General features: G+C 66.8%; 3 protein-coding genes across 6 annotated transcripts in view; 1 reads left to right on the plus strand and 2 right to left on the minus strand.

Annotated features, from left to right (window-relative positions):
• Positions 1–7,124, plus strand: part of ACTN4 (actinin alpha 4) — a 35,333-nt gene extending 28,209 nt beyond the window's left edge. For 2 of the 4 annotated variants that reach the window (XM_068424541.1, XM_068424540.1), the window contains exons 16-22: positions 950–1,084; positions 1,244–1,423; positions 2,274–2,420; positions 2,526–2,606; positions 3,505–3,570; positions 6,019–6,177; positions 6,264–7,124. In XM_068424541.1, coding sequence (XP_068280642.1) covers positions 950–1,084; positions 1,244–1,423; positions 2,274–2,420; positions 2,526–2,606; positions 3,505–3,570; positions 6,019–6,177; positions 6,264–6,413 — 918 coding nt within the window. In that variant the 3' untranslated portion in view covers positions 6,414–7,124. The remainder of the gene's footprint in view (positions 1–949; positions 1,085–1,243; positions 1,424–2,273; positions 2,421–2,525; positions 2,607–3,504; positions 3,571–6,018; positions 6,178–6,263) is intronic. The other 2 variants (XM_068424543.1, XM_068424542.1) reach the window with 1 other exon arrangement.
• Positions 7,125–7,829: 705 nt separating this feature from the next.
• On the minus strand, positions 7,830–14,936 carry LGALS4 (galectin 4). The gene is made up of 9 exons (XM_068424544.1): positions 14,828–14,936; positions 14,406–14,494; positions 13,043–13,244; positions 11,282–11,459; positions 10,586–10,737; positions 10,370–10,399; positions 9,680–9,768; positions 9,415–9,580; positions 7,830–8,108 (listed from the first exon to the last, which is right to left on the minus strand). The coding sequence occupies exons 1-9, from the start codon at positions 14,870–14,872 to the stop codon at positions 7,962–7,964; spliced, it is 1,098 nt and encodes a 365-aa protein (XP_068280645.1). The 5' UTR covers positions 14,873–14,936; the 3' UTR covers positions 7,830–7,961.
• A 1,095-nt stretch (positions 14,937–16,031) lies between these two features.
• ECH1 (enoyl-CoA hydratase 1) lies at positions 16,032–19,788 on the minus strand. The gene is made up of 4 exons (XM_068424539.1): positions 19,573–19,788; positions 19,408–19,479; positions 18,007–18,157; positions 16,032–16,176 (listed from the first exon to the last, which is right to left on the minus strand). Exons 1-4 carry the CDS (start codon positions 19,752–19,754, stop codon positions 16,072–16,074), a joined length of 510 nt encoding a protein of 169 aa, XP_068280640.1. The 5' UTR covers positions 19,755–19,788; the 3' UTR covers positions 16,032–16,071.
• Positions 19,789–19,800: the final 12 nt, after the last annotated feature.

Here is a 19,800-nt window from a genome sequence, read left to right on the forward strand (position 1 = left end):
GGGGAAGTCAACGTGGCTTGACCAAGGGGAAGTCAAGATGGCTTCAAGTCAAAGTGGCTTGACCAAGGGGAGGTCAAAGTGGCTTGACCAAGGGGAGGTCAAAGTGGCTTGACCAAGGGGAGGTCAACATGGCTTGACCAAGGGGAGGTCAACATGGCTTGACCAAGGGGAAGTCAACATGGCTTGACCAAGGGGAAGTCAAGATGGCTTCAAGTCAACATGGCTTGACCAAGGGGAGGTCAAGATGGCTTCAAGTCAACATGGCTTGACCAAGGGGAGGTCAAGATGGCTTCAAGTCAACGTGGCTTGACCAAGGGGAGGTCAAGATGGCTTCAACGAGGGGTGGTCAACATGGCTTGACCAAGGGGTGGTCAACGTGGCTTCACCGAGGGGAAGTCAACATGGCTTCAAGTCAACGTGGCTTGACCGAGGGGTGGTCAACGTGGCTTGACCAAGGGGAGGTCAACGTGGCTTCACCGAGGGGTGGTCATGCTTAACCAACTGAGGTGTTGGAGCGAGTCCAGAGGAGGGTGACCAAGCTGGAGAAGGGTCTGGAGGGTCTGACCTAGGAGGAACGGCTGAGGGAGCTGGGGGTGTTTAGCCTGGAGAAGAGGAGGCTCAGAATCTCCAGAGTTCCCTTCCAACCCCAACAGTGGCCTAGATGATCTCCAGAGGTCCCTTCCAACCCCAACATTGGCCTAGATGATCTCCAGAGGTCCCTTCCAGCCCCAACGTTGGCCTAGATGATCTCCAGAGGTCCCTTCCAACCCCAACATTGGCCTAGATGATCTCCAGAGGTCCCTTCCAACCCCAGCATTGGCCTAGATGATCTCCAGAGGTCCCTTCCAACCCTGACGCTGCACTAGATGATCTCCAGAGGTCCCTTCCAACCCCAACGTTGCACTAGATGATCTCCAGAGGTCTTCCAACACTGTCCCCCTCCTCGCAGGTCCAGCAGCTGGTGCCGAAGAGGGACCACGCGCTGCTGGACGAGCAGAGCAAGCAGCAGTCCAACGAGCACCTGCGGCGGCAGTTCGCCAGCCAGGCCAACATCGTGGGGCCCTGGATCCAGACCAAGATGGAGGTGAGGCCTTGGTGGTGGTGGGGTGTCCCAAGAGGATGGAGAATGATGAATCCATGGCTGAAATCCCAGCGGGATGGTGCTGGTGGTCACCCATGGGTGGGTGGGTTGGTTTGGAGCTTCTCGTGTGCCCAACCCTCACCCAAGCCAACCTCTCCCCAGGAGATCGGGCGCATCTCCATCGAGATGAACGGCACGCTGGAGGACCAGCTGGACCACCTGAAGCAGTACGAGCAGAGCATCGTGGAGTACAAACCCAACATGGACCTGCTGGAGCAGCAGCACCAGCTCATCCAGGAGGCGCTCATCTTCGACAACAAGCACACCAACTACACCATGGAGGTGGGTGGTCGTGGTGGGGGGAGCTGAGATGGGCTTCGGGGTGCACCCAGAGGTGCCAGCGAGAGTTGGGTTGTCACCAGTGGCTGGTGACTCCGGTGACTTCACCAGGGGAGGGTCAGGTTGGCCATCAGGAAGCATTTCTTCTCAGAGGGTCATTAGATGTTGGAAGGGGCTGCCCAGGGAGGTGGTGAGGTCACCATCTCTGGAGGGTTGAAGACAAGACTGGACGTGGCACTTGGTGCCATGGTCTAGTTGCCATGGTGGTGTCAGGGCAATGGTTGGACTCGATGAGCCTCTTCCAACCTTGCCATGGTGGTGTCAGGGCCGTGGTTGGACTCGATGAGCCTCTTCCAACCTCATTGATTCGTTGATGATCTTAAAGGTCATCAGACACTGGAAGGGGCTGCCCAGGGAGGTGGTGGAGTCACCATCTCTGGAGGGATCCAAAAGCCGTGGAGATGTGGTGCTGAGGGACATGGGGTAGTGGTGGCCTTGGCAACGTTGGGTTAACGGTTGGACTTGATGGTCTTCAAGGTCCTTCCCAAGCTCCTTTCCAAGCATTTCTTCTCAGCAAGGGTCATCAGACCCTGGAAGGGGCTGCCCAGGGAGGTGGTGGAGTCACCATCTCTGGGGGGGTTGAAGACAAGACTGGACATGGTCTAGTTGACATGGTCTAGTTGACGTGGTCTAGTTGACGTGGTGGTGTCAGGGCCACGGTTGGCCTCGATGAGGCTCTTCCAACCTCATCGACTCAATCCAGAGGCATGAGGATGACGAAGAGCCACCATCACGCGGTGGCAGACCCCACCCACGCCCCTCACCCCACCCCTGTCCCCCCCCCCCACCCCAGCACATCCGCGTGGGCTGGGAGCAGCTCCTCACCACCATCGCCCGCACCATCAACGAGGTGGAGAACCAGATCCTCACCCGCGACGCCAAGGGCATCAGCCAGGAGCAGATGCAGGAGTTCAGGGCCTCCTTCAACCACTTCGACAAGGTCCTCAGCACCCAGACCCCCCCACCCTGGGGGTGCCACCCCCACCCCGTGTCCCCCCTCGGGGAGGAGCACCACCCACCAACACGTGTCCTTCACCCCCCGCAGGACCACGGCGGCGCCCTGGGCCCCGAGGAGTTCAAGGCCTGTCTCATCAGCCTGGGCTACGACGTGGAGAACGACCGGCAGGTACTGCACGCCCCCAAACCCCTCTCCTTCCTCCTCCTCCTCTTCCTCTTCCTCCTCCTCTTCCTCTTCCTCCTCCTCTTCCTCTTCCTCCTCCTCCACTCCACGGCCATGCTGGATTTCCCCCTCTCCACCACCAAAATCGCCTCCTTTAACCTCATCTCTGCTCCTCTTCTCCCTCTCCTCCCTTCCTCCTGCCTTTTCCTTCCTCTTCCTCTTCCTCTTCCTCTTCCTCTTCCTCTTCCTCTTCCTCTTCCTCTTCCTCTTCCTCTTCCTCTTCCTCTTCCTCCACCATGCTGGATTTCCCCCTTTCTGCTGCCAAAATCGCCTCCTTTAACCTCATCTCTGCCTCTCTCCCACCTTTTCCTCCCTCTCCCCTCTTCCTCCCTCTCCCGCCTTTTCCTTCCTCTTCCTCTTCCTCTTCCTCTTCCTCTTCCTCTTCCTCTTCCTCTTCCTCTTCCTCTTCTTCTTCCTCTTCCTCCACCCTGCGACCACGCTGGATTTCCCCCTCTCCGCCGCCAAAATCACCTCCTTTAACCTCATCTCTGCCCCTCTCCCCTCTTCCTCCCACCTTTTCCTTCCTCTTCCTCCTCCTCCTCCTCTTCCTCCTCCTCTTCCTCCTCCTCTTCCTCCTCCTCTTCCTCCTCCTCTTCCTCCTCCTCTTCCTCCTCCTCTTCCTCCTCCTCCTCCACCCCGTGACCACGCTGGATTTCCCCCTCTCCGCTGCCAAAATCGCCTCCTTTAACCTCATCTCTGCCCCTCTTCCTCCTTCCTCCCACCTTTTCCTCCCTCTCCCCTTTTCCTCCCACCTTTTCCTTCCTCTTCCTCCCGCCTTTTCCTTTTCCTTCCTCTTCCTCGCCGCCTCTCTCTCCTCTTCCTCCTCCTCGCCCTCTCGGCGCAGAAGCGCGCGGGCAGCGTGGACGCGGACGACTTCCGAGCCCTCCTGCTCTCCGCCGGATGCCGCCTGGTAACGCTCTTCCTCTTCCTCTTCCTCTTCCTCCTGCGTTTCCGCCCCCCCCCCAACACTTTTGTTTCCATCTTTTTCCATCGCTGACGACCTGGGGGGTGGGTGGCTGGGCACGATGTGGGTGCCATGGTGGTCCCAGAAGACCCAGAGGGTCCCTTTGGGGTGGTGGGGAGGGGTCTTGTGGGTGCCACGGTGGTCCCAGAGGACTTGGGGGTCCCTTTGAGGTGGTGGGGAGGGGTCTCGTGGGTGCCATGGTGGTCACAGAGGACTTGGGGGTCCCTTTGGGGTGGTGGGGAGGGGTCTTGTGGGTGGCTGGGCACAACGATGGTGCCATGGTGGTCGCAGAGGACTTGGGGGTCCCTTCAGGGTGGTGGGGAGGGGTCTTGTGGGTGCCATGGTGGTCACAGAGGACTTAGGCGTCCCTTTGGGGTGGTGGGGAGGGGTCTTGTGGGTGGGTGGGCATGATGTGGGTGCCACAGTGGTCCCAGGGGACTTGGGGGGTCCATTTTGAGGGTCTCGTGGTGGGCTTGGGCCAGCACCAGGTGCCTCCTTGGTGCCACGGTGGTCCCAGAGGACTCAGAGGGTCCCTTTGGGGTGGTGGGGAGGGGTCTTGTGGGTGCCACGGTGGTCACAGAGGACTCGGGGGTCCCTTTGAGGTGGTGGGGAGGGGTCTTGTGGGTGCCATGGTGGTCACAGAGGACTTGGGGGTCCCTTTGGGGTGGTGGGGAGGGGTCTGGTGGGTGGGTGGGCACGATGTTGGTGCCACAGTGATCTCAGGGGGGGTCCCTTTGAGGGGTCTCATGGTGGGCTTGGGCCGGTACCAGGTGCCTCCTTGGTGCCACGGTGGTCGTGGAGGACTCGGGGGTCCCTTTGAGGTGGTGGGGAGGGGTCTCATGGGTGCCATGGTGGTCCCAGAGGACTTGGGGGTCCCTTTGAGGTGGTGTGGAGGGGTCTTGTGGGTGCTACGGTGGTCCTGGAGGACTCGGGGGTCCCTTTGAGGTGGTGGGGAGGGGTCTTGTGGGTGGCTGGGCACAACGATGGTGCCATGGTGGTCCCAGGGGGGTCCCTTTGAGGGGTCTCGTGGTGGGCTTGGGCCAGCACTGGGCACAACGTTGGTGCCATGGTGGTCGCAGAGGACTCGGGGGGTCCCTTTGGGGTGGTGGGGAGGGGTCTCATGGATGCCATGGTGGTCCTGGAGGACTTGGGGGTCCCTTTGGGGTGGTGGGGAGGGGTCTCATGGATGCCATGGTGGTCCTGGAGGACTTGGGGGTCCCTTTGAGGTGGTGGGGAGGGGTCTGGTGGGTGGGTGGGCACGATGTTGGTGCCATGGTGGTCGCAGAGGACTCGGGGGTCCCTTTGAGGTGGTGGGGAGGGGTCTTGTGGGTGGGTGGGCACAACGATGGTGCCATGGTGGTCGCAGAGGACTCGGGGGGTCCCTTCAGGGTGGTGGGGAGGGGTCTTGTGGGTGCCACGGTGGTCCTGGAGGACTTGGGGGTCCCTTTGGGGTGGTGGGGAGGGGTCTTGTGGGTGCCATGGTGGTCCCAGAGGACTTGGGGGTCCCTTTGAGGTGGTGGGGAGGGGTCTGGTGGGTGGGCGGGCACGATGTTGGTGCCATGGTGGTCCCAGAGGACTTGGGGGTCCCTTTGGGGTGGTGGGGAGGGGTCTGGTGGGTGGGTGGGCACAATGATGGTGCCATGGTGATCTCAGGGGGGTCCCTTTGAGGGGTCTCATGGTGGGCTTGGGCTGGCACCAGGTGCCTCCTTGGTGCCATGGTGGTCCCAGAGGACTTGGGGGTCCCTTTGAGGTGGTGGGGAGGGGTCTTGTGGGTGGCTGGGCATGATGTTGGTGCCATGGTGGTCGCAGAGGACTCGGGGGGTCCCTTTGGGGTGGTGGGGAGGGGTCTTGTGGGTGCCACGGTGGTCCTGGAGGACTTGGGGGTCCCTTTGAGGTGGTGGGGAGGGGTCTGGTGGGTGGGTGGGCACGATGTTGGTGCCATGGTGGTCCCAGAGGACTTGGGGGTCCCTTTGAGGTGGTGGGGAGGGGTCTGGTGGGTGGCTGGGCACAACGATGGTGCCATGGTGGTCGCAGAGGACTTGGGGGTTCCCTTCAGGGTGGTGGGGAGGGGTCTTATGGATGCCATGGTGGTCACAGAGGACTTGGGGGCCCCTTTGGGGTGGTGGGGAGGGGTCTTGTGGGTGCCATGGTGGTCCTGGAGGACTTGGGGGTCCCTTTGAGGTGGTGGGGAGGGGTCTTGTGGGTGCCACGGTGGTCCTGGAGGACTCGGGGGGTCCCTGTGAGGGGTCTCCTGGGTGGCTGGGCACAACCTTGCTGCCACGGTGGTCTCGGGGGGGGTCCCTTTGAGTGGTCTCACGGTGGTCTTGGGTGGTCGAGCGCCCACCCGGGGGTCTCGCCCCCTCTCCCCTCACCCCCTACCCCCCCTCCCCGCAGGGTGACGCCGAGTTCTCGCGCATCATGGCCCTGGTGGACCCCAACGGCAGCGGCTCCGTCACCTTCCAGGCCTTCATCGACTTCATGTCCCGCGAGACCACCGACACCGACACGGCCGAGCAGGTCATCGCCTCCTTCCGCGTCCTGGCGGGCGACAAGGTGAGGGGGGGGGGCGTTTTAAAGTGGGGTGGGGGGGGGTCTACGTGGTGGTGTCTTCATCTTCTGCCCACCCCACCCCACCCCAGAACTACATCACGGCGGAGGAGCTGCGCCGCGAGCTGCCCCCGGCGCAGGCCGAGTACTGCATCGCCCGCATGGCCCCTTACCCCGGCCCCGACGGCGCCCTCGACTACAAATCCTTCTCCACCGCCCTCTACGGCGAGAGCGACCTCTGAGACCCCCCCCCCAAAAAAAAAAACACGGCGGCACCCAGCGCTGGCGCGAAGACCCCCCCCCCGAATAAAACAATACACCTTTATTTTCGTCTGCAGCCACCACCTCCCACCCTGGGGTCTCACCCACCACCCTGGGGTCTCACCCCCCACCCCACCCCACCTATGCAAAAGGGAGGGTGGGGGGGGGTGGGTTTCTTTCCAATCTGGGGGGGGGTCTCACCTTGGAGTCGCTTTTGGGGTGGGGAGGGGGGGCTAAGGGGGGGGGGGGTCCTGCCTGAAATCGTTATTTTTTTTAATATAAACCCCTTCTATTTTTTCACTGGTTGGAGGGCAGCTCCCCCCCCCCCCCCCCCAATTCCCACCCCCCCCACCCCCATTCCTACCCCCCCACCCTAATTCCTACCCCCCCCACCCCAATTCCTACCCCCCCCCACCCCAAAAAATCCCACCAGGGCCACAGCAGAGGGTGTGGGGGGGGTGCAGAGGGGGTGGGGGGGGTCTCGCCTCCCCCCACCCTTGGAGCAGGTTTTTCTGAGGACCAAAAATGTTAAAAAAAGAAGAAAAAAAGAAGAAAAAAGAAGAAAAAAGAAGAAAAAATCCCCCCCCCACCCCGTGCCCCCCCCCCCCTTTTAAAGTTTAATGAAGCCCAGAAGGTTCCTATTTACTTTATAAACGTGAGGGATTTATTATATAAATATATATTCACCCGCAGCAGCAATTTGTCATGTAATTAAAAATATCGCTGAGAACTGGTAACGACGAGCCTGGACCCTTCCTCACCCCCTGGGCTGGGGTGGGGGGGGGCACTGGGGGACCCCCCCACGCTGGGACCCCCCACACTGGGACACCCTCATGCTGGGACCCCCCAGAGCTAGGACCCCCCCATACTGGGACCCCCATGCTGGGACCCCCCCACTGGGACCCCCCTCACTGGGACCCCCAAGTTGGGACCACCCCCACACTGGGACCCCCCCCACAGCTGGGACCCCCATGCTGGGACCCCCCCTCACTGGGACCCCCCTCACTGGGACCAAGTTGGGACCCCCCACACGGGGACCCCCCACAGCCAGGACCCCCCCCCACTGGGACCCCCACACTGGGACCCCCCCCACACTGGGACCCCCCGCACTGGGACCCCCACAGCTGGGACCCCCCTCACTGGGACCCCCAAGTTGGGACCCCCCCACACAGCCGGGACCTCCCCCCTGGGACCCCCCCCACACTGGGACCCCCCTCACTGGAACCCCCCCATGCTGGCACCCCCCCCACTGGGACCCCCACACAGTTGGGACCCCCCACAGCGACCCCCCCCCACTGGGACCCCCCCCACAGTGACCCCCCCCCACTGGGACCCCCCCCACAGTGACACCCCCCCACTGGGACCCCCCCCACTGGGACAGCGACGGAGGCGCACGTGTGACAACAGCTTTATTGGTGCTGGGGGGTGCCGGTGGCCCCGGGTGGTGGCTGTGGGGCCGGCTATGGGGCTGGCTATGGGGCTGGCTATGGGGCCGGCTATGGGGCCGGCTATGGGGCGGGCCGTGGGGCTCAGAAGTGGACGTAGGAGAGGGCGACGTCGCCGTCCACCTCGAGCGTGTCGGCGTGGGGCCCCGGGGGCAGGCGGTGGGCGAAGGCGCAGAGCGGGCGGCCCTCGGCGAACACCTTGAAGCGCCGGTTGCCGCAGCGGATCGAGAGCTGGGGGGGGGCTCGTGTGAGACAGGCCCTCGTGCAACACACCCCCACGTGCAACACCCCCTCGTGTGAGTCCTGTCCTCGTGCAACACGAACCCTCGTGCAACTCCCACCCACGTAACACAACTCCTCGTGCAACCCCTGCCCACGTGCAACGCTTGTCCGTGTGTGCCACGATCCCCCTCGTGCAACTGCCACACGCAACACACCCTCGTGTGGCTCCTCGTGCAACACGAGCCCTCGTGCAACACAAATCCTTGTGCGACGTGAACCCTCGTGCAACTCCCACCCATGTGCAAAGCCCGTCCTCGTGCAACGTGAACCCTCGTGCAACCCCCAGCCATGTGCAAAGCTCATCCTCGTGCAACACAAACCCTTGTGCAACTCCTGCCCACATGCAAAGCTCATCCTCGTGCAACACAAACACTCGTGCAAACCCCCCGAGCCCACATGCGATGCTCATCCTTGTGCAACACAAACTCTTGTGCACCATGAACCCCCCCATGTAACACGAATCCTTGTGTGCCTGCCCACGTGCACACCCATCCTCGTGCAACACGAACCCTCGTGCACCTCCACCCACGTGCAACACACTCTCGTGCAACTCCTGCCCACGTGGACACCCATCCTCGTGCAAAGCCCGTCCTCGTGCAACGTGAACCCTTGTGCAGCTCCCACCCACGTGTGATTCTCATCCTTGTGCAACACAACCCCTCGTGCAACATAAACCCTCGTGCAAAACCCCCCGTGCCCACGTCACTGCTCGTCCTCGTGCAGCGTGAACGCTCGTGCACTCCCACCCACGTGCAAAGCACATCCTCGTGCAACACAAACCCTTGTGCAACATGAAACCCCCCGTAACACAAACCCTCGTGCGACTCCTGCCCACGTGCAAACTCCCATCCACGTGCAACGTGAACCCTCATGCAACTCCCACCCACATGTGATTCTCATCCTCGTGCAACACAAACCCTCGTGCAACATCCCCCCGTGCCCATGTGATGCTCATCCTCGTGCAACACACTTGTGCACCACGAACCCCCATGTAACACAAATCCTTGTGCGCCTGCCCACGTGCACACCCATCCTCGTGCAAAGCCCGTCCTCGTGCAACGTGAACCCTCGTGCAACTCCCGCCCACGTGCAAAGCCCATCCTCGTGCAAAGCCCATCCTCGTGCAACAACCCCCCATGCCCAAGTCCTCATGAACCCTCCTGCGACTCCCACCCTCGTGTGACTCCCCCCCTCGTGCAACGCCCCCCCCCCCCCTCGTGCCCCACACCCCCTCGTGCCCCCCTCGTGCACTCACGTCGAAGTAGCGCCCCCGCTGCAGGGGGTTGTGGGGCAGCTCCCGCTCCTCGGGCCCCCACACCCCCCCCACGAGGCTGTTGCGCACCACGACCCCCTCCCCGGGCCGCGGGTTCAGGTGCAGCAGCACGTCCCCCCCCGGCCCCGCCCGCAGGTTGATGTGGAACCTGGAGGGGGGGGGGGGACACACAAAGGAGGGGGGGGGGGTCAGGGTGCGCTGGGGACCCCCAAGAGGGGCTGGGGACCCCCCCGACCCCCCCAAATACCTGTCGGCGTCCGGGGGGATGAAGCCCTTCACCACGAGGGTCTTCTTGGGGACGAGCCCCCCCGGGATGGTGGCGAAGAAGGGGACGGGCTGGGGGGGGGCAAGGGGGGGGTGTGATGGGGAGGGGGCCCCCCAGGACCCCCAGAGCCCCCCCAGGACCCCAACAGCCCCCCCAGACCCCCAACAGCCCACCCCTGTCCCCTAATACCCCCCCCAGACCCCAACAGCCCCCCCAGACCCCAACATCCCCCCCCAGACCCCCAGAGCCCCCCCCAGACCCCAACAGCCCCCCCAGACCCCAACAGCCCCCCAGGACCCCCAACAGCCCCCCCCAGGACCCCCAACAGCCCCCCCATCCCCTAACAGCCCCCCAGGACCCCCAACAGCCCCCCCAGGACCCCCAGAGCCCCCCCAGGACCCCAACAGCCCCCCCAGACCCCAACAGCCCCCCAGGACCCCAACAGCCCCCCAGACCCCAACACCCCCCCCAGGACCCCAACAGCCCCCCCGTACCTAATACCCCCCCCAGACCCCAACAGCCCCCCCAGAACCCCAACAGCCCCCCAGGACCCCCAACACCCCCCTGTCCCCCCCCCAGAGCCCCTCCCTGTCCCCCAGAGCCCCCCAGGACCCCAACAGCCCCCCCAGACCCCAAAAGCCCCCCCCAGACCTGGGCCCCCCCCAGACTCACCGGGTGGAGGACGGGCGGGTGCCCCATCACCTGCGGGAGAGGAGGGGGGGGGGGTCAGGGGGGGACACGGGGCCCCCCTGGGCTGGGGGGGGGCTGGGGGGGGGTCAGGGGGGGACACGGGGCCCCCCTGGGCTGGGGGTGGGTCAGGGGGGGACACGGGGACCCCCTAGGCTGGGGAGGGGGGGTCCCGGCTGTGCCCCCCCACCCCACGCTCACCGGCAGGGTGCTCTGCTCGTAGGGGATGGTCTGCGGCACGTCCTGGGGGGGGGCACAAAGAGGGGTGAGGGGGGGGCACCCCCAAACACCGGGGTGACCCCAACCCCCCCCCCCACCCAGGGACTCACCGGCATGTGGGGGGGGCACATCCCCTGCAGAGAGATGGGGGGGTGAGGGGGGGTCCCAGACACCTGGGGGCCTGCAGGGGGGGTGGGGGGACCCCCAGAGCACCCCCAACCCCCCCCCCCTTAGAGAGATGGGGTGGGGGTGAGGGTGGGGGGGGTCCCCAGGTGAGGGGGGGGGGACATGGGGGGGATGTGGGGGTCGGGGGGGACAAGGGGGGGGGCAAGAGGGGCTGGGGGGGGGGATGTGGGGTTTGGGGGGGGACAAGGGGGTCTGGGGGGGACAATGGGGTCAGGGGACACAGAAGGGGGGCGGGGGGGCCACAAGGGGGTCTGGGGGGGGACAATGGGGTCAGGGGACACAGAAGGGGGGTGGAGGGGCCACAAGGGGGGTCGGGGGGGGACAATGGGGTTGGGGGGGGACAAGGGGGGCTGGGGGGGGCTTGGGGGGGCAGGGGGGAACATGAGGGGGGTCAAGGGGGTACAAGGGGGGTGTGGGGGGACATGGGGGACACAAAGGGGGACAGGGGGGACAAGGGGGTACAAGGGGGAGCCGGGGGGGGCTGGGGGGTACAGGGGGGGTCCTGGGGGTCATGGGGGGTCCCGGGGGGGTCACGGGGGTCCCGCTCACCGCCCCCCCCCAGCACGGTGACCGCGTGCAGCTCCACGTCCCCGTCCACGGTGACGGCCGCCACGTCCTGGGCCGGGAGCCGGTGCGGGAACTCGGCGAAGGGGCGGCCGTTGGCCAGGAGCTGGGGGGGGAACGGGGGGGGGGTCAGGGGGGGGGCCGGGGCCCTCAGCAACCCCCCGGGACCACAGACCCCCGCTGGGACCCCAGATACCCCCTTTGGGGCACCATAAACCCCCCCCGTGACCTCATAGACCCCCTGTGACCCCCACACCCCCCCTGTGACCCCACACACCCCCTGTGACCCCACATAACCCCTGTGACCCCATAGACCCCCTGTGACCCCATAGACCCCCCATGGGCCCCCCATATACCCCCCTGTGACCCCACACACCCCCTGTGACCCCACACACCCCCTGTGACCCCATAGACCCCCTGTGACCCTATATCCCCCCCTTGGAGACCCCACATACCCCCCATGACCCCCCCACACCCCCTGTGACCCCACACAACCCCTGTAACCCCATAGACCCCCCTGTGACCCCACATAACCCCTGTGACCCCATAGACCCCCCTGTGACCCCATATAACCCCCCTGTGACCCCATATCCCCCCCTATGACCCCACATAACCCCCTGTGACCCCCATAGACCCCCCATGGGCCCCCCACATACCCCCTTTGGGACCCCACACAGCCCCCTGTGACCCCACAACCCCCCTGTGACCCCATAGATCCCCTGTGGCCCCATATCCCCCCCTGTGACCCCATAGACCCCCTGTGACCCCCACACACCCCCTGTGACCCCATATCCCCCCCTGTGACCCCATAGACCCCCTGTGACCCCCACACACCCCCTGTGACCCCATATCCCCCCCTGTGACCCCATAGACCCCCTGTGACCCCATAGATCCCCTGTGGCCCCATATCCCCCCCTGTGACCCCATAGACCCCCTGTGACCCCACACACCCCCTGTGACCCCATATCCCCCCCTGTGACCCCATAGACCCCCTGTGACCCCACACACCCCCTGTGACCCCATATCCCCCCCTGTGACCCCCATATACCCCCCTGTGACCCCATAGACCCCCTGTGACCCCATAGACCCCCTGTGACCCTATATCCCCCCCTTGGAGACCCCATATACCCCCCATGACCCCCCCACACCCCCTGTGACCCGATATAAACCCCCTGTGACCCCATATCCCCCCCTGTGACCCCACATACCCCCCCATGACCCCCCACACCCCCTGTGACCCCATAGACCCCCTGTGACCCCATATAACCCCCCTGTGACCCCAAAGACCCCCTATGACCCCATAGACCCCCTGTGACCCCATAGACCCCCTGTGACCCCATATAACCCCCCTGTGACCCCAAAGACCCCCTATGACCCCATAGACCCCCCTGTGACCCCATATCACCCCCCTGTGACCCCCACCCCCCCATGACCCTATATAACTCCTCTAGGGCCCCCTCTCTCCCCCCCCCCATCCCCGGTAGCCCCCCCATCCCCGGTAGCCCCCCCCCTCCTCAGTAGCCCTCGGTAGCCCCCCCCATCCCCAGTAGCCCCCCCCCTCCCCGGTAGCCCTCAGTAGCCCCCCCCATCCCCAGTAGCCCCCCCTGTCCCCGGTCACCCCCCATGTCCCCAGTAGCCCCCGGTAGCCCCCCCCATCCCCGGTAGCCCCCGGTAGCCCCCCCGCCGTACCCGGTAGCCCTCGGGGCCCACGGCGATGAGCAGCTCGAAGGGGGCCCCGGGGGCGAAGGGCCCCAGGTCGCGGCGCTGCTCCTGCCCCCAGGCCCCCCCGCGGCGGCTGTTGAGCACCGCCTGCCCCTCGCCCCCCAGCCGGGGGTTCACGTGCAGGGCCACGTCCGAGCCCTCCCCGGTGCCGCCCAGGTTCACCCAGAACCTGCCGGGGGGGGGGGGACACACACGGACGTGGCCCCTCTGGCTGTCCCTCTGGCTGTCCCACCCCCCTAGAGCCCCCCAGACCCGGGGGACACACGGACCCCCCCTCGTGTCCCCATATCCCCCCCTGTCCCCCCCCTGTCCCCCTGTGTCCCCCTCTATCCATCCCATGTCCCCCCGTGTCCCCTGGTGCCCCCTCATGTCCCCCCGTGTCCCCCCATGTCCCCCTGTGTCCCTCATGTCCCCCCATGTCCCTCATATCCCCCCCATGTCCCCTCATGCCCCTCCCATGTCTCTCCGTGTCCCCCATGTCCATCCCATGACCCCCCATATCCCCCTGTGTCCATCCCATGTCCCCCCGTGTCCCCCCGTGCCCCTCCCATGCCCCTCCATGTCCCCATGTCCCCCCATGTCCCCCATATCCTCCTGTGCCCATTCCATGTCCCTCTGTGCCCCCTCATGTCCCCCATGTCCCTCCCATGTCCCTCCCATGTCCCCCCATGTCCTCCTGAGTCCCCCATGTCCCCCCGTGTCTCCTCATGTCCCTCCCATGTCCCTGTGTCCCTCCCATGTCCCGTGTCCCCCCATGTCCCTCCTATGTCCCCTGTGTCCCTTGTGTCCCCTCATATCCCCCTGTGTCCCCTGCACCCCTCCATGTCCCTCTGTGCCCCTCCCATGTCCCCCATGTCCTCCTGAGTCCCCCCATGTCCCCTCATGCCCCTCCCATGTCCACCCGTGTCCCCCCATGTCCCCCTGTGTCCCTCATGTCCCCCCATGTCCCTCATATCCCCCCCATGTCCCCTCATGCCCCTCCCATGTCCCCCCGTGTCCCCCATGTCCCCCCCATGTCCCTCCATGCTCCTCCATATCCCCCTGTGTCCATCCTATGTCCCCCATGTCCCTCCCATGTCCCTCCCATGTCCCCCCATGTCCCCCCATGTCCCCTGGTGCCCCCCCCACCCCTCCATGTCCCCCATATCCCCCTGCACCCCCTCATGTCCCCCCATGTCCCCCCCTGTCCCTCCCATGTCCCCCCTTTGCCCCCCCACACCCCCCCCGGGGCTGTCACACACCCACGTACAAGGGGACAGCCCCCCCCACCCCCCCGCCGTGTCCCCCCTGTCCCCAGGGTCCCCCCCCTGTCCCCAGGGTCCCCCCGTACCTGTCGGCGTGGGGGGGGACGACGCCCTGCACGTACACGGCCATGTCGGGCCAGAGCCCCCCCGCAACGGGGGCCACGTAGGGCACGGGCTGGGGTGGGGGACACGGGGTCACCGGGGTGGCCACCCTGTCCCCAGGGGGTGACAGGGACCCCTGGGACCCCCACCCTGTCACTGGGAGGTGACGGGACCCCTGGGACCCCCCACCCCTGTGTCCCCATCCTGGGAGGGTGACAGGGACCCCCTGGGACCCCCACCCTGTGTACAGGGACCCCTGGGACCCCCACCCTGTCCCTGGGAGGTGACAGGGACCCCTGGGACCCCCACCCTGTCCCTGGGAGGTGACAGGGACCCCCAGGGACCCCCACCCTGTCCCCCAGGGACCCCCACCCCCGTGTCCCCCCCCCCCCAGGACGGCACCCACCGGGTGGTAGGCGGGCTGGTAGCCGGGCGCGGGGACGAAGGCCATGGCGAGGGTGGTGGCAGCGGTGACACCGGTGGTGGCAGCGGTGACACCAAGCCCTTTATAGTCCCAACGCCGAGGAGGGGCCCCCCCCCCCCACCCCAGGCCCCCCCCACCCCACACCCCGCCCCACATGTGCCAGTTTGGGGGGGGGGGGCACAGCCTGGACCCCCACAGGAGGCAGGAGGGGGCTGTCCCTCCCCTCCATGGGTTGGGGGGTCTCTTTGTGGCCCCCGCACCCACCCCCAGAGGGGGGGTCCCCATGGGGGGGGGGGGGGCAGGGGGGGGCCCTGGGTCCGTGCCCAGGGTGGGGCCGGACTTTGACCCCCCGGATACGGGACGGGCCCCACACGAGATGACAACGCCCCGGACTCTGCCCCGTGGGGTGGGGGGGGGGGGACACGGGGGCCTCAGTCCCTGACCCCGCCCTGGCACCCTGGGGGGGGTCCCGACACCCTGGGGGGGGTCCCGACACCGTGGGGGGGGGGGGCCCAGCTCCATGGCAGCCCCTTGGGGTGCCCCCAGACCCCTGGGTCTCCCCCCAGACCCACAGCAGCACCCTGGGGTCCCCATCACCCATCCCTGGGGGCACAGGGACCCCCCCCAGACCCCTGGGGTCCCCCTCACCCACCCCTGGGGGCACAGGGACCCCCATGCCCATGGCAGCACCTTGGGGTGCCCCCAGACCCCTGGGACCCCCCCCATGCCCATTGCAGCACCCCTGGGGCCCCCCCAGAGCCCTGGGACCCCCCCAGACCCACAGCAGCACCCTGGGGTCCCCATCACCCATCCCTGGGGGCACAGGGACCCCCCCAGACCCCTGGGGTCCCCCCTGACCCCACAGCAGCACCCTGGGGTCCCCCAGACCCCTGGGACCCCCCCCAGGACCCCTGGCAGCACCCTGGGGTCCCCCTGTCCCCACAGCAGCACCCTGGGGTCCCCCTCACCCACCCCCGGGGGCACAGGGACCCCCAGACCCATGGCAGCACCCCTGGGTGCCCCCCAGACCCCTGGGACCCCCCCCCAGACCCACAGCAGCACCCTGGGGTCCCTCAGACCCACAGCAGCACCCTGGGGTCCCCCTCACCCACCCCTGGGCGCACAGGGACCCCCCCGTCCCCCCCCACCCCGGGTCCCCAGGGACGAGGCAGGCCAGGGGACACCGGGGGGGCCAGGGGGGGTTTATTGGTGGCCCCGTGGTGGCCCTAGAGGCGGGCGAAGGTGACGTCCTCGGGGCCCTTCTTGTCCAGGGCCGCCCCCACCGCCCGCGGGATGTCCTCGGTCTGCAGCATGGCCATGTTCCAGGTGGCCTGGGGACAGCGGGGTGGTGGCACGGGGACACGGGGGGGGACAGGGACAGGAGACCCTCAGGGAGGGGGACAGGGACGGGGACAGGAGCAGGAGACCCTTGGGGACATCCTTGGAGATGGGGACAGGGATGGGGACAGGAGACCCTCAGAGAGGGGGACAGGGACAGGACACCCTTGGGGCCAGGGACAGGAGACCCTCGGGGAGGGGGACAGGGAGGGGGACAGGGACAGGATGGCCTTAGAGACAGGGATGGGACGTCCTTGGAGATGGGGACATGGATGGGGACAGGGATGGGGACAGGAGATCCTTGGGGACAGGAGACCCTTGGGGACATGGATAGGACACCCTTGGGGAAGGGGACAGAGACAGGACACCCTTGGGGACAGGTATGGGACCCTCTTGGGGACAGGGATGGGGACAGGACGCCCTTGGGGACAGGAACGGGACACTCTCAGGGAGAGGGACATGGATGAGGAGGGGGACAGGGACAGGACACCGAGGGGGACAGGGATGGGGACAGGAGATCCTTGGGGACAGGGATGGGACACCCTTGGGGAGGGGGACAGAGACAGGACACCCTTGGGGACAGGGATGGGGACAGGATGCCCTTGGGGCTGGGGACAGGGACAGGACACCCTTAGGGACAGGGATGGGATGCTCTTGGGGACAGGGATGGGGACAGGACACCCTTGGGGACAGGGATGGGGACAGGAGGCCCTTGGGGACAGGGATGGGACACCCTTGGGGATGGGGACAGGGACAGGACCCTCTTGGGGACAGGGACAGGTATGGGACATCCTCAGGGATGGGGACAGGGACAAGACACCCTTAGGGACAGGGATGGGATGCCCTTGGGGACAGGGATGGGGACAGGAGGCCCTTGGGGACAAGGATGGGACACCCTTGGGGAAGGGGACAGGGACAGGACACCCTTGGGGACAGGTATGGGACCCTCTTGGGGACAGGGATGGGGACAGGACATCCTTGGGGCTGGGGACAGGGACAGGACACCCTTAGGGACAGGGATGGGTTGCTCTTGGGGACAGGGATGGGGACAGGAGGCCCTTGGGGACAGGAGTGGGACACTCTGAGGGAGGGGGACAGAGATGGGGATGGGGACAGGGACAGGACACCCTTGGGGACAGGGATGGGGACAGGACGCCCTTGGGGACAGGAATGGGACACTCTCAGGGAGGGAGACATGGATGAGGAGGGGGACAGGGACAGGACACCGAGGGGGACAGGGATGGGGACAGGAGATCCTTGGGGACAGGGACGAGACACCCTTGGGGACAGGAACGGGGACAGGATGCCCTTGGGGACAAGGATGGGACACCCTTGGGGATGGGGACAGGGACAGGACACTCTTGGGGACAGGGACAGGTATGGGACATCCTCGGGGATGGGGACAGGGATGGGGAAGGGGGACAGGGACAGGACACCCTTGGGGACAGGGATGGGGACAGGACGCCCTTGGGGACAGGAATGGGACACTCTCAGGGAGGGAGACATGGATGAGGAGGGGGACAGGGACAGGACACCGAGGGGGACAGGGATGGGGACAGGAGATCCTTGGGGACAGGGACGAGACACCCTTGGGGACAGGAACGGGGACAGGATGCCCTTGGGGACAAGGATGGGACACCCTTGGGGATGGGGACAGGGACAGGACACCTTTAGGGACAGGGATGGGGACAGGACGCCCTTGGGGACAATGACAGGACACCCTTGGGGACAGGGATGGGGACACCGCGGTGATAGGGACATGGGCAAGGTGAGGGAGGGGACAGGTGGCCCGGGTGGCCCGGGTGGCCCCGGTGGCCGCTCACCACGTAGCGCAGCCCCTCGGGGACGGGGTGGTCGCGGGCGTAGAGCAGGTTGGCCTTGGTGCCCTGCACGGCCACGGGGCTGCGGGCGGCCACCGCCACGGCCACCTCCAGGGCCCCCCCCAGCAGCGCCGCCTTGTCGGGGAACACCCGGCTGGGGACACCGGGGGGGGTCAGGGGGGACACGGGGGGGGACATGGGGACACTGGGGGGACACGGGGACACCGGGGGGGTCAGGGGGGACACAGGGGGGACATGGGGACACTGGGGGGGACACGGGGACACCAGAGGGGATGGAGGGGACATGGGGACACCGGGGGGGACATGGGGACACCAGGGGACCGGGGGGGGACATGGGGACACTGGGAGGGACACCGGGGGCACCAAGGGGGTCAGGGGGGACACAGGGGGGACATGGGGACACTGGGGGGGACACGGGGACACCAGAGGGGATGGAGGGGACATGGGGACACGGGGGGGGACATGGGGACATCAGGGGGGACATGGGAGCACCGGGGGGGACAAGGGAGCACCAGGGGGGACATGGGGACCCCGAGGGGGACACAGGGACACTGGGGGGGACATGGGGACACTGGGGGGACACGGGAACCCCGAGGGGGACACAGGGACAGTGGGGGGGACATGGGGACACTGGGGGGACACGGGGACACCGGGGGGGACACGGGGACACTGGGAGGGACACCGGGGGCACCAGGGGGGACATGGGGACCCCGAGAGGGACACAGGGACACCGGGGGGGACACGGGGACACTGGGAGGGACACCGGGGGCACCACGGGGGTCAGGTGGGACACGGGGGGGACATGGGGACACTGGGGGGGACACGGGGACACCAGAGGGGAGGGAGGGGACATGGGGACACGGGGGGGGACATGGGGACATCAGGGGGAACATGGGAGCACCGGGAGGGACATGGGAGCACCGGGGGGGACATGGGGTCCCCGAGGGGGCTGCCAGGGGACATGGGGGGACATGGGGACACCAGGGGGGCTGCCAGGGGGACATGGGGGACACAGGGGGGACATGGGGACACCAAGGGGGCTGCCAGGGGACACAGGGACCCCAGGGGGGACACTGGGGGGACATGGGGACACCGGGGGGACATGGGGGACACAGGGACACCAGGGGGGCTGCCAGGGGGACATGGGGGACACAGGGGGGACATGGGGACACCGGGGGAACATGGGGGACACAGGGACCCCAGGGGGGACACTGGGGGGACATGGGGACACGGGGGGGGGACACAGGGACCCCAGGGGGCTGCCAGGGGACATGGGGACCCCAGGGGGGACACTGGGGGGACATGGGGACACCGGGGGGACACGGGGGGGACACGGGGGGGACACGGGGACACCGGGGGGACATGGGGACACCGGGGGGGTACCTGACGAGGCCGCAGCTGTGCGCCTCGGGCGCCATCATCCTGCGCGCCGTCAGCGCCAGCTCGTTGACGAGGCTGCGGGGACAGTCGGGGGGTGACACCGGGTCCCCCCGGGTCCCCTCCCCTGTCACCAGCCACCCCCCGGTGTCCCCCCCCCCCCCCACCCACCTCTGGCTGCCCACGATCTTCGGGAGACGCTGCAGGGTGCCCACGTCGGCCGCCAACCCCATGTCCACCTCCTGCGGGGACACGGGAGGGGACACGGGGACACGTGAGGGGACACGGGGTGGCCAAGGTGTCCCAGGGACATCCGTAAGGTCACAGGGATGTCTGAGGGGTCTTGGGGACATCTGAGGGGTCTCAGGGACATCCAAGGAGCCACAAGGGACATCTGAA

Source organism: Nyctibius grandis, unplaced genomic scaffold (genome assembly GCF_013368605.1).
Source record: "Nyctibius grandis isolate bNycGra1 unplaced genomic scaffold, bNycGra1.pri scaffold_111_arrow_ctg1, whole genome shotgun sequence".
NCBI lineage: Eukaryota > Metazoa > Chordata > Aves > Nyctibiiformes > Nyctibiidae > Nyctibius > Nyctibius grandis.